General features: G+C 47.0%; 1 protein-coding gene across 1 annotated transcript in view; it reads right to left on the bottom strand.

The window, feature by feature from the left end:
• Positions 1 to 13567, bottom strand: part of ACO2 (aconitase 2) — a 392352-nt gene that overhangs the window by 264317 nt on the left and 114468 nt on the right. The window contains exon 4 of the mRNA XM_085601209.1: positions 9154 to 9246. Within this exon, the coding sequence (XP_085457335.1) occupies positions 9154 to 9246 (93 nt within the window). The remainder of the gene's footprint in view (positions 1 to 9153; positions 9247 to 13567) is intronic.

Here is a 13567-nt window from a genome sequence, read left to right as displayed (position 1 = left end):
GAGACTGGACTATATGCTTATGCCGGCGACCCAAGCTGGAATGATTGGGGAGGTGCGTCATTTAGCCCGAGGTATCTCTGACCATTCCCCTATATGGTTGCAGCTGCGGGTTGTCTCTGGGGCAGAGGGGAGAGTGGCACCCATTAGCACCTGGTATCTTCGTAACCCTAAGATCCGCGCGGAGTTGGTCAAGTCCACTGATCACTACTTTACTGATAACGTGGGGTCGGTGTCGTCGGCCGTCTCCCTATGGGAGGCTTATAAAGTGGTGGTCAGGGGGCAGGCCTTGTCCCTTATCTCCCATACTAAGAAGTGCGAGAGAGCGGAGGTGGTCCGCCTGGAAGCGGAAATAGCTGTAATGGAGGAGGACTTGGAGAGTGGGGTTACTGCGGAGAAATTGCATGTCCTCAGCCTCAAACAGTCGGATTACAGAGCGTTAGTCACGGAAGCTGCTAAAGAGATGAGTAGAGAGCAGCAAGGGCGGTTGTATGATGTGGGGGATAAGGCCGGAAAACTGATCGCTTGGTTGGATAGGAAGGAGAGAGCTAGCAGGGTGGTGCCCGTTGTGGAGAGGAGTGATGGAGTGCGTGTGACTGACCCGGTTGAGATCGTTGACTGCTTCGCGGCTCATTTCCGCAGAGTATACTCTCCGGTCTCGGTGCGATCGGAGGAGGATTCCCATAGCCTGCTTAGAGACATTGCATTGCCAACCCTGTCGGAGGCAGACGCGGTGTTGATGGAGGCGAAGTTGTCGTCAGATGAGATTGCTTTGACCACTCGTTCGATTGCTTCGGGTAAAGCGGTGGGTCCTAATGGTCTTCCCATCGAACTCTACAAGTTGCGTCCCGATAAGATAGCACCATATCTTCGAGACATGTTTTTGGCGGCACGTGCGACGGGCTTCCTCCCCCCTGACCAACGCCTCGCCAGCATAGTTGTGATACACAAAGAGGGGAAGCCGCGAGATCGCTGCGCCTCCTATAGGCCCATTTCGCTGTTGAACGCGGAACCCAAAATTCTGGCTAAAGTGTTAGCTAACCGACTGGTTCGGGTCGTGGGCGACTTGATTCATCAGGATCAGTCTGGTTTTATACCCCATCGGAATACCGCTCTAAATCTGAGGCGGTTGCACGGCGTGCTTGCTAGAGCGGAATTCATACGTGAGCCGGCCATATTGGCATCTTTGGATGCTACTATGGCATTCGACACTTTGGAGTGGCCATAGATTTGGGCCGTGTTGGCGAAATTTGGGTTCGGCCCGGAGTTTATTGGTTGGGTAAAATTACTATACGCTGACCCACTGGCTCAGGTGGTGGTGAATGGTAGGGTGTCGGCTCCCGTCGCACTGGGGAGAGGTACGCGGCAGGGGTGTCCGCTATCACCCCTTCTCTTTGCACTTTCTTTGGAGCCTCTCGCCGCCTGGTTGCGTTGGGAGCCGTCGTTGCGAGGCATTAGATGGACGCCGGAATTCGAAGACCGTGTCTCCCTTTACGCGGATGATATCCTTCTGTATCTTACGTCTCCCCGGCGGTCGCTAATTGTATTGGTGGATGTGCTGAATTCTTTTGGCCGCAACTCCGGCCTGGTCATCAACTGGGCCAAGTCGTGCGTCTACGTCCTCTCGGGGGATGCCCCCCTTCTGCCGCGGGACTGCCCAGTTCAGATTGTTACCCTGGGGTTCAAATATTTGGGAATCTTTATCTCACTGGACCCCGCGGTTCGCTATGAGCGAAACCTTCTACCTCCCCTTCAACGATTGAAGGCCGACGTGGCGAGATGGCGACGACTTCCGCTCTCGCCGCTCGGACGGGCGGCATTGTTTAAAATGATGTCGCTGCGGCGTTTCTTGTATGCTTTGCAAAATACTCTTGATGTCGTGCCGGCCCGTTATTTCCGGGAGGTGGAGGGTCTGCAGCGCCAACTGTTTTGGGACGGGCGGCCGCGGATTGCTCTCGCCAAGTTGACGCTCCCTTGGTATGATGGGGGGGGTCGCCCTCCCCGACATTAAACGATACTATTGGGCGTCTCAGTTGGCGGCAGTGAACCACGGGATATATGGCCCTGCTTTAAACCCGGCCTTCGAGATGGATAAACAACTGCTTCCGGGTGGGGACTATAATAGGGCGCTGTACTCGGTGACCCAGGACACGCGGTTGACGGGACCCACGCGGGTGGCGGTGCGTGTGTGGCACGCGGCGAATGCTGCGATGGGGTGGAAGGATCGCTTGACTCGGGCGACGCCGTTGTATGCTTCTGGGCGGTTGGGCTGTTTGTGGAGATCGAAAGGCTTCGAGAAATGGGATACGATTGGTATATGTAAGGTGGGTGATCTGTGGGCGAAGGGATCTTTCAAAACGTTCGAAACGCTTAAACTTGAATATAAATTAAATGATAGGGAGTACTTCCGGTATGCTCAAGTCTACCATGCGCTTTGTTCGGTTTTTCCGGATGCTACTGCTATCCCCGAGTATTCCCCACTGGAGGAAAGAGTGTTGGATGGCTACGTGCCCGACAGCACTATTTCCCTGATTTATAAGAAACTCATTAACGATCGTGCGGACTTGCTGCTCCGTTTGAGGGAGGCGTGGACGGGCGATGGCTTGGAATTGGATGATGAGGACTGGGTATCGGCGGTGGCCTCCCCGAAAGAGGTGGCGATCCCGGCCCGCCTACGGTTTGTACAACTGAAGATCCTCCATAGAGTGTATGTCACAGGGCCCGGTTTGCTGCGTATTGGTTATTCGATGGATGGATTGTGTAAGCGTGGATGTGGCCTACCGGGCACGTTCCTTCATATCTTGTGGGAATGTTCGGAGATTGTGCGATTCTGGAACGGTATCCACACTGTAATAGAGAGGGGCACGCATGTGGCCCTGTTGCCAGAGGCTAGGAGGTGTTTGTTGAATGTCTGGGAACCGAATGATTGTAATGCGGCACAGACGCAGTGGGTGACCTTGGGGTACATGGTGGCTAAGCGTAACATTGCACAGCTATGGGGCTCCCCGAGGCCGCCCACGATTGATGTATGGAAGGAGAATATGGACTGGTGTATGTTTAGGGAAAAGACGGCGTATGTGGCGAGAGGTAAGCCAGGAAAATGGACTAGGGTATGGGGTCCGTGGAATCTATATCGGGGACGTATCTGCACCCCGCCTCTGCCACTAGAGGTCGATATTGCTCGGACCCCCTAGCCGTGCGTTACGCGGGAGGGCTTGATGTGTGCTCCATGCTTTGTTTTCCCATTGCCCCCCTCTACAGCTCCCGGACAGGAACTGCTTTGGACATTATATGTTATTCCCCGTCCCGGGAAGAGCACGCTGCTACTTCGGACTCTCATTGCCTTGAGTGTGTTTTCTACTTAATACAAAATGAAACTGTTGCTTTCAATTGCTCCTGGCCTATGACCACGGCCTGTTATATGTATTCACGAACTGCCGGGCGCCTTGCCTATGGTTCAACGGATTGTGTGGCGTTACATTGCGGGCCCTTGGGCTCTATAGCGGCCGGCCCTGGTGGTTGTAGGCCCTTGTTTGTATTTTATTGTGTGCTAACGGTTTCGAATAAAATGTAAAAAAAAAAAAAAAACACGCACTTCACTGCTAGTTAACAGGCAGTGTGACGTCATTGCTGTGTCACACGGAGAGGACGCAGCGTCGCTTCACTGCTACTTAACACGCAGTGGGAGGTCACAGTTATGTGAGCCCGAGAGAACGCGGTGTCGCTTCACTGCTACTGCTTACACATAGTGTGACGTCATATCGCTGGTGTGGCAGAACATAGTGCAGTTTATGTTCTGTGCGGTCTTGAGGAACAAAATGCAACATCAATTCAGCACCCACTTCCAAACAGAACAGAACAGAGGGTTCATTCAGCATTCGGCTGTAGTTCGAAGTACAAACTCACATCAGCACTTTTTGAATCAACATAATAGAGATAACCGTCCAGGCTATGGTACAGAACTACAGTGGTAAGCAGCTGTGTCTCCGAGAGACAGACGCAAGGGGAAACATAGTGCTTTCCCAGTAAAAAAAAGGCACTAGGGTAACGCCGCGGATAAAAGATCCAATCCCGCAGGGCGTAGTTAAAAGGAGACCGGGTGGCAACAATGAGGGACTGACATGCCTTCTGTGCAATCATTGCACTGCCTTTGGCATAATTCGTGACACAAAACAACGCGCACAAATCACAGCTGAAGCCGGAGCTGGGACGAGGCTTCTGGAATCGTATCGATTCCAAGAAGCCTTGTATGACTAGGGCAGCGCATGCGTTGCCACGTCAGGCCGAGACCTAATTAAGGCGGAGCTGGGACAAGGCTTCTGGAATCGTATCGATTCCAAGAAGCCTCGTATGACTAGGGCAGCGCATGCGCTGCCACGTCGGGCTGAGACCTAAAAAGGACTAAGCAATCTAGTCAACTAATGGGAGTATCAGCTAATTTGGGTCTTACGGCATGTAATGGCCGCTCATTATCAGACTTAGGTTGTAAGCACACAGTCGTGCCAATTGTACTAGGAAAATAGATTATATTCTGCTTGAACTACTGCCTTGGCCCTTTATGAAAGATATGGTAATTATAGAAGGCTTAGATAGTGACCATAATGCCTTACATCTCACGCTCCAGGGTGTTCTCACGCTTGCGTCTAAGAGTACTCCTCCCATCAAGTAAGGGGCTTTTAGCTTATCAAATATAAAAACGTATGCTTAAATGGCCTGCGAGAAAGGGCCTTTTTTTGCATGGTTAGCCCCCACTTTTTGCCTGGTATTGAGGTGGTTTCAACTGTAGTACACAGGGTCCCTGGCATCCAGGTCCCCTGTGCCAGTGCTTCTTCCCAAAACACATACTTCTACATATACTTCTACCCCCTGTAAGTCCCTACTAAATGGTACCTTGGGTACATAGGGCCTGGAAGCTGAAAAGGGATTCCCTGGGAACCCCCCCTCCCCACTGGGACCATGCCACTGACCTTGCAGCTTGCATGCCCCTGTGAGGGAGAAAACGACAAAGTCAACATGGCACCCTGCCTGGGTACCATGCCAGCCAGCACTGTCTGGAAGTATAGGTAAGTCACCCCTCTAGCAGGCCTCACAGCCCTAGGGCAGGGTGCACTAAACCACAGGTGACAGCATATCTGCATGATCAGATATGCCCTACAATATTGGGGTCCATTCCTTAATACGGTGCCAGTGAAGCCATAGAGAGTACATGGGCTGGAAACTCGGCAACAATAGTTCCACAGCACCATGATGGCTTCACTGAGCACTGGAGTATTTGGTACCAAACTACTTGTCTCAATAAATCCACACTGATGCCAGTGTGCATTTTATTGTATGCACCATGTACCCAGAAGGCAAAACCTACCTAACCTGGTGTAGTCTCTTGACTGGCTAAAGGCAGCCAGCCAACACCAGACACATTTCTGGACCCCTGGGTAGAGAGCCCCTGCTCTCTGGGACAAAAACAATGAACATTCTGGGCAGAGGTGTCACACCTTCTCCCCAAGGATGGGCTAGTGCTCGAAGGTAGAAGTTTCAAAGGCCTGCCGCCTTTGTAATGCAACCCCCAGCCTCTGCTGCTAGCAGCAGATGCCAGCCCCTGGTTTACACTCACACTTTGGGCGTGAAAACGGAGGAGAATAGGAGTTGTGGCCACCTCTGTCAACTTTACACCTAAGGTGGGGGAGGAGGGGTGAAGCACATCTTTCAGTTCCTGCCATCTTGAAAACGGGGAGACACCTCCAATCAGGGCTAGGTCTATGCCCCCTCCCCCAGGAGGGTGGTATAATAGAGGGTGTAGTCACCCCAGGTAAAGTGCCATTGGCCCTACTTGCTACTCCCCTTAAACACCCCTAAATCTAACATTTAGATGGCTGCCCCAGACCTAGAAACTAAATCTGCAACAACCTAAGAAGCAAGAAGACATCCCTGCAGAGAAGACTGAAGATGACGACTGCCTTGGCTCCTGCCCAACCAGCCTGTCTCCAGCTTCTGCAAACCTGTGGCCCGTCTTGCAGCCAGCGACCTCTAAAAACCCTGAGAGGACTGCTGCCTTCAAAGAGGACTACAATTTCTCGTTGACAGCAGACCTGTCCAAAAGAAACCAACTCCAATGCCTCTGGATCCTGATGGAACCACGATCCCTGCCCACTCTGCACCGGACGCCCACGGACCAAGTCTGCGTGGCTCACCTGCACAGTGAAGTTCCCCCAGCGATCTGGACCTAGAGTCTAGCGTTGGCTGATATCTCCTGATCTCCACAGTGGCGCCTGCAGTGTGAATCCAGAGGCTCCCCCACCGACCGCGACCGGTTCTGGTAATAAGCCTCAAGACGTCAAAAGGCACCCCTGCACCCGAAGCCCCTGGGCTTGGTGAGCTGAAACGATGGTGCCCCCACAACCCCCAACATCCTGTGCTAGGCAGCTATCTAGGTAAACCTACCAAACCCAAACATTTCTAAAAACTAGACACCCGGGAAAGTTCATGGAGGTGTGGCGTGCGTGGATCCCATAATGTTTTCTTGCTCTGAATCCTCAAATGTGGCTAAAAAAAGAAAAATTACAATCCCCTTACATTGATGTCTGGGATCACCGCACCAGCACAAATTTCCTACCAGCTAGCATTCTCCTTGGTCTCCCGATAACAATGATACCTCACTTGTTTGGGTGTGCAATGCAGAATCGTCCAAAATATATATAAAAAAATATATAGTGCTTAAGGCTCGCTGTGCTATCCCCTTAATATTTGTTTTGGGTCTTTCCTAGTCGCAGGCCCTTGGCCCACCCACACAAGTGATGTATAATTTTACTTGGGAGACCGAGGGGAACGCTGGGTGGTAGGAAATTTCTGATGGTGCGGTGATCCCAGCCAGAAATGTAAGGAAAATGTGATTTTTTTTTTAGCTAAAGTTGAGGTTTGAAGAGGATTCTGGTTAAGAAATCATTGGGGGATCCACGCAAGCTACACCTCCCTGGACTCCCCCGGGTGTCTAGTTTTCAGAAATGTCTGGGTTTGGTAGATTTCCTTCGATGGCCACCTAGCCCGAAACCAAAAACGCAGGTGTCCCCCTTGCAAAAACAGGCCAATTGTGATGCATCATTTTAATGTCTCCAAATACGTTGTGGGCCCTTTCGTGTTGCTGGTACTTGGCCCACCCAAACAAGTGAGGTACAATTTTTACAGGAGACCTGGGGGAAAGCTGGGTGGTAGGAAATTTGTGTCGGCCTAGTGATCTCACAACTTTACTACTCAGAAAGGAGCGGAAAATGATTTTTTAAGCTAAATTTGAGGTTTTCAGGGGATTCTGGGTAAGGAAACATTAGGGGATCTATGCAAGCTCCACCTCCCTGGACTCCCCTGGGTGTCCAGTTTTCAAAAATGTCTGGGTTTGGTAGGTTTCCCTAGATGGCCGCCTAGCCCGGGACCAAAAAGGCAGGTGCCCCCCCCCCCTTGCAAAAACAGGCTGTTTTGTCACCTGCGTTTTTGGGCCAGGGCTCGGCGCCTATCTAGGGAAACCTACCAAACCCAGACATTTCTGAAAACTAGACACCCAGGGGAGTTCAGTAATGTGTGGCTTGTGTGGATCCCCCAGCATTGTGTTACCCAGAATTCCCTGCAAGCCACAAATCTAGCTAAGTAACATTTTCCTCCCATCTGTGTGTGGGAAGTTTGCGATATTACCAAGCCAGCAAGAATTTCCCACCACCCAGCGTTCTCCTCAGTCTCTCGATAAAAATTATACCTCACTCGTGTGGGTGCCCAAAGCAGTGTCAGCCTAAAAACGTATGAAAAGAAACTGCCCTTCTGGACCCACTTTGGTTCACCCCTCAGTTTTTCATTTAATACGTTTTTAGGTTCTCTGCTTTGGGCACCCACACAAGTGAGGTATCACTTATCGAGAGGGGAACGCTGGGTGGTGGGAAATTTTTGCCGGCACATTGATCCGATGAGTTTTCCACACCAAAATGTGAGGAAAGTGTGTATTGTTAGCAAAATTTGAGGTTTGCAGGGGATTCTGGGCAATAAAACACTGGAGGATCCACGCAAGCCATGCATACCACCAGCCAAGCTCCATCCATGCATACCCCCAACCAAGCGCCATTCACACACACACACACACACACACACACCACCCCAGCACATCACCAGCCAAGCGAAAGTCCATGCACACCGCCAGAAATGTGACATCCACTAAGACCGCTAGCCAAGCAACAGTCCATGCAAACAGCCAGTCAGGCGCTAGTCCACACACACTGCCAGCCAAGCACAATGCCCCACATACTGCCGGCTAAGCAGAAGTCCCCACACACTGCCAGCTAAGCAGAAGTCCCCACACACTGCCAGCTAAGCACAAGTAAACAGATACCGTCAACCGATCTCCAGTTCTCTCACACACACACAGAAATGTTTGCTAATGTCTAGTGATTGCCAAGGGACCCCCTTTATGGTAGACTGTATAGACCTATATATTGGGTGAATGGGTAGGCATTTCATTTTCCTTGGTTACCCTGCCAAACCACACCCTCCCAACTCCCTCATGAGGTGCAGGTGGAAAGATCTGTCCACAAACTATACATTATTCTGCCACAGTCAGTCTGATAGCATGTATATAGAGAGCAGTAATTATGTTAACAGAGGCTGCACTTTAGGTTCGCCATGTGACAGAGGTCAGCTCTGTTGTATTCCACAGGACAGTCAGATTACTGCTCCATCAAGGCCAAAAGCTTAGCTCACCAGGCTTTTGGATGCTGCAGGTGCATCGAGGCCAAAACGACATCTCTCATTGGGAATTCAGAGGTTACAGCTGTACTCTGGGCACAAACGAAGAGGACATAACTGTGCACCTCTAACATTACATAATTTACACAAAACTTTCTCCACAGCTGTCAAAGCACATTCATGAGTAAAGCTCCATCCATGACCACATGAACCACAGCTGTCAACAGAATATTCATAGGATATTCAGTAGTGACATCAAAAACAAAAAGCTTCTAAGGCTACTTTCTAAATGACACAGACATGGTACTGCTACCTTTAATGGCCCCACAGCTAACAGGACATTGAGATTATTGCGCTGTCCAGTGAGGTTAAAACATCAATGTATAGCTCACCATCCCAAGCTAGAATTAACACAGTTGGTACAAAGAAATTTCAACACACCTGATGAATGATGCCAGACCCAGGTTTCCAGAATCCCACACCATACTTCGATCCAGCTGTTGCCAGGAAGTTGTAGACCTCCTGATTGATATCCTGTGGACCAAAATGGAAGCTCACATCAGACACAGGATAGGCAATGTCAGTCCCTCCTGCATTCCCCGCACAGTCACCCATGTACCCTGAAGAGCAACTGTGGCTGTCTAGCCTGGAGACATTGGTCGTCATCAGCAAGCAGTAAGTTTAGTTCCCTCTCACTTGCACAGAAAACTACATTTCCTGTATTAAAAAAATAAGAGAATATCTGCTTAGATTCTTTCATCCACTGGATGAATTTGCTGCACAATTGTGGCTGCCCCAACCCAGAAATTCAGTCATAACAATACTGTGAATAGACATGGGGTGTCTCTACTGCAAAGATTTCTACACCCCAAAAGATCTCAACCAATGCCATACTATGAATGAACATTATGGGTCACTGCCCCAAAAGATCTCAACCAATGCCATACTATGAATGAACATTATGGGTCACTGCTAAAAGAGTATGTGCTGCTTCTACAGTCCAAGTCAGAAGGCACAAAGTACCCAGACTTCGGGTGTGCTGAAATAGGAGCAAGCCTGCCAAGGAGAGACTACCACTTGGAATATTAGGGGTTCCAGCCTTCAGGAATCTTTAATCGTGTCTATTTCTGGGTTTGGTTTATAACTAATACAAGGACAGTTATTAAGGTCACGTTATAGGGTTGCAGTCCATGCCAATTCTTAGCAGTGACAGTGTTTTACATGGGTTGGGTCTGAATCTCGCCCTTACAAGTGCTGCCAGGGCATTGCTAGCCTTTGAACTGTTATTACAGAAATTTGTGATAGTGGTGGTTGATTTTCTCAAGTGGCACCAAAGCAAATAAAAAAGACGGAAACCAGTGGAACAGATGCAGATATGGCAGTCATGGGACGGTTAGACTAAGAACCTGCTTCCATTATTGCAGCCAACTCAGACGCCAGTATCGGTCACTAAACCGGTAACTGTGCCACTTGTTGGGGAGCAAAGCCTTCCCAGATGTTGGTTGCCGTCTAAGGCAGTATTTCACTCAGTTCACAAGCACGCACATCCTGAATTCAGTTGCTTCAAAAAAAGTAACCCAAAAGTAAGACCCCGGAGAGATTGCTCAAGCAAGGTCAACTTGAAGTTCATCCTGACTGCACTGGTATCCTAACGAAGACTGCTCAACAGCTTTATTGGAGTTTGTTACGGTTTTAGTATACATCAGCAGATGGGGTTCTGGGAAGCACGTTTAGTGAAAACGACCAGTCCTTGGCACTCAAAAGTAATGCAGCTTAGTGTAAGAATGAAAAGGTTCATTTGGGTAGAATAGCTGGGCCTTTCAGGGGTGAACCTCTTGAAGGTTCTGTGGTCACGATTGGGCCTACTCTCACAAAAGAAGCCTGGGTATTTCAGAAATAAAATCTCTCCGTTCCCCAAGACGAGTCAGTTAATGACACTCAAACCTACTCTATGTTCAGTGAAGTATGTTTCCTCAGATCAGGCTTTGCCCATGTGTAAGTTGCTGTGAAAAGGGGCTCTTCTCGCAAAGGCAGAGACTGAATCAGACTTCCGCTTCCTGCCAGTGCATCCAGATTTTCATCTGCTAGGCTTTCAGTATGAAGGATCCTACTTATCCGACAAATGAATACGAATTGTTAGCTGATTCATATCCCAAACTTTGAGCATTTTAGCAACTTCGTGGACTGGGTCTTTAAAGAAACAGCCACGACAAAGTAAGTCAGCCATTACCTATATGATGTTTTACTAGGTCCGAATGGAAAATATCAGAGAAAGTAACAAAATAAACAGTTCTTATGGCACACCAGGTAATCGTATATGTATGGTGTTCACACTCCTTCATGCTGACCAGGTGGACCTTCCATCCAGAGGTCCTTTTGATTCCAACACAGTATGTTATATGACAACCAACAATATAATCCCCCTTAACAGATTGACTCCTGAAGGAGCTTTTCAAAACGTTCAATTTTTTATGTAACATTCATGAGATTGTTTGCATTTTCATTATATTTTCTATTCAAGATACGGTTACTGCTTTCATAACTGAGGCAATATTCCAAAAGAAAAATATTCCAAATTAATTTGTTTTCTTTAGAGTGCTTAATGCATTTCAAACATTGTCCTTCTGGGGCAAACTAATTAACCTGAAACAAATGTATACCAAATCAAATTTACCCCACAACATCAAAATTCCTGTCTCAATAATGTCCATCACCAGGGTGATCCACCTGCAACTCCACTAGATTAATACATCACTACTATGGCCACCATACTTGTGCATTTATTGCTTTTACACCCACCCCAAAAATGTAAACTCAAGGTACCATTATCAACTTAACCCACTTCATGAATATGTAGCTCAGATCAACGTTCGGTGAATGCAGTGTTAGTAAAATGTGGCTAGCCATATTGTGTGTGCAATTACCAAGTAACTTGTATAAGAAAAAGAAAACCATGTGTCATGTACTCGGATGGCTTGTGTCAAAAACAATATGTTTACCATATAATCTGAGTCATGTACATTGCAATAAAACAGTCAAACTTGTTCTCAATGATATATATATATATATAAATATACACATACATATATACATACACATATACACATATTTGACCTGGTATTGCGTCACCAACTTCAAAAACTTGCTATGTGAGTTTGAAGGTAATACAGTTGAGGTGTACATGATGTACATCAGGTAATCTGTGCAACTAAAACTACTCTATAGTGCCTGTGAACAAAAACTAAAAATGTCTTCTGTATTTAGACAGTTAGGGACACACACCGACTTCCTCGTGACTAGGTTTGATGATCAACATGTATACAAAAATAAAGAAGAGCGAGAAGGATTACTGATGTACATCAGATATATTGATGACATTTTCATAATTTGACAAGGATCAGCAAAAACTGGAACTGAAATTCTGCTCTTTGAACCAGGAGAAAGCACACATTTGTTTCAGCCACAATATCAGTAAAGATCGGATACCTTGACATGTTTTAGTGTGTCTGGTCAAACAAATTTAAACATACAGATAAAAGTACAGAGAAAAACACATTGCATTATATATCTTTCACCCCGAGAGCCTTAACAGACACCCGTCATTTACTAAGTTTACTTGCATTAATAGAAATATTTCAACACAAGATGTAGTGTTCAAAGCAACGCAAGCCTAGTTTAAAAGATTCATAAGACTAGGCAACCAAGAATCAGTAATGAAACAATCAATGGATAAAGTGCCCTTATTACTGAGACACAAGCTTTTGGAGAAGCAAATTAAAAATTAGCACACCAGGATGACGCTTGTTTCCATTTTTTCTACCGGCTACCAATAGTTGAAACGGGTCATAAAACTAAGATGGGATATGTTGAAAATCAAAACTGATTTTGGAACTCTATTTAAAGATCCAGCCTTCATTAATACAAGAGATCCAAAAATTGGTATGTATTCATCCACAACAAACCAGAAAATTCAGGGATTTTTTTTTGTAATAACTGTATTCATTTGAATGTCATTAGAGGACCCACCATTTTTCTTTTTTCAGCCACAGAAGGGAACCCCAATCAGTCTGAAATTTCAGAGCGATAGCAATACAAAAACACTGCATCTACTCCTTGAAATGCCCTTGTTGCTAAATATATATATTTTCACTCAAAAACCCCTTGAAAGCCGCGAACAAGCCAGAGTGGTTGAAATATGTTGGCTGATGGTAGATTACCAAGATGTGATCATGAATAAATGAGAAATTAAGAGCCTCAAGGGTCGTGGACCTTTTGGATATATCTATATATATAAATCTATATCTATCTATATATGTAGCTTAATCCTCAAATACGAGAAGGATGGTAAAAAAAATATCACTATCTATTGTTCATGATTTATTTAAATAAGGCGCCCTGGACTGTAACTGACAGTTCCACTTTATGTTTAAGCCCAGTCCAAATTTATTGTTTTTTTGATACATTATTGTTGTATCGTGAGATTTCTTTGTGTCTCTCTGTATTGGATTATCTTAGCACTAGTATCTCTTCTGTCTATGCTTCACTCATCTTTGTGATAGAATGTGAATTTTCGTCATTTAAATTTGCATTTGGGCACTGCAATCCTGTTTGGGTGATTGTTGTGTTATGTAAATGAATTCTGGTAAACCAGGGTCTTTGGTAATATAGAGGGTGGTGAAATGTGAGATGTACGCCAATGCGCAGCAGTATTTACTCAGTTGTCATTGCCAGTGTTTACGTATTTATTTACAATGGGAAATGGGGCTTCTTACCTTGACTATGGCTTTTACAGCCGAAATGCATTGGAGCAGCTGCGTTCCGCGCATTAAATCAAGACTTACTTCTACACGCCTCC

This window comes from Triturus cristatus, chromosome 4_2 (genome assembly GCF_964204655.1).
Source record: "Triturus cristatus chromosome 4_2, aTriCri1.1, whole genome shotgun sequence".
Taxonomy (NCBI): Eukaryota; Metazoa; Chordata; class Amphibia; order Caudata; family Salamandridae; genus Triturus; species Triturus cristatus.
The sequence above is the reverse complement of the archived record's forward strand: the minus strand, read 5'-3'. Positions and strand labels throughout refer to the sequence as shown.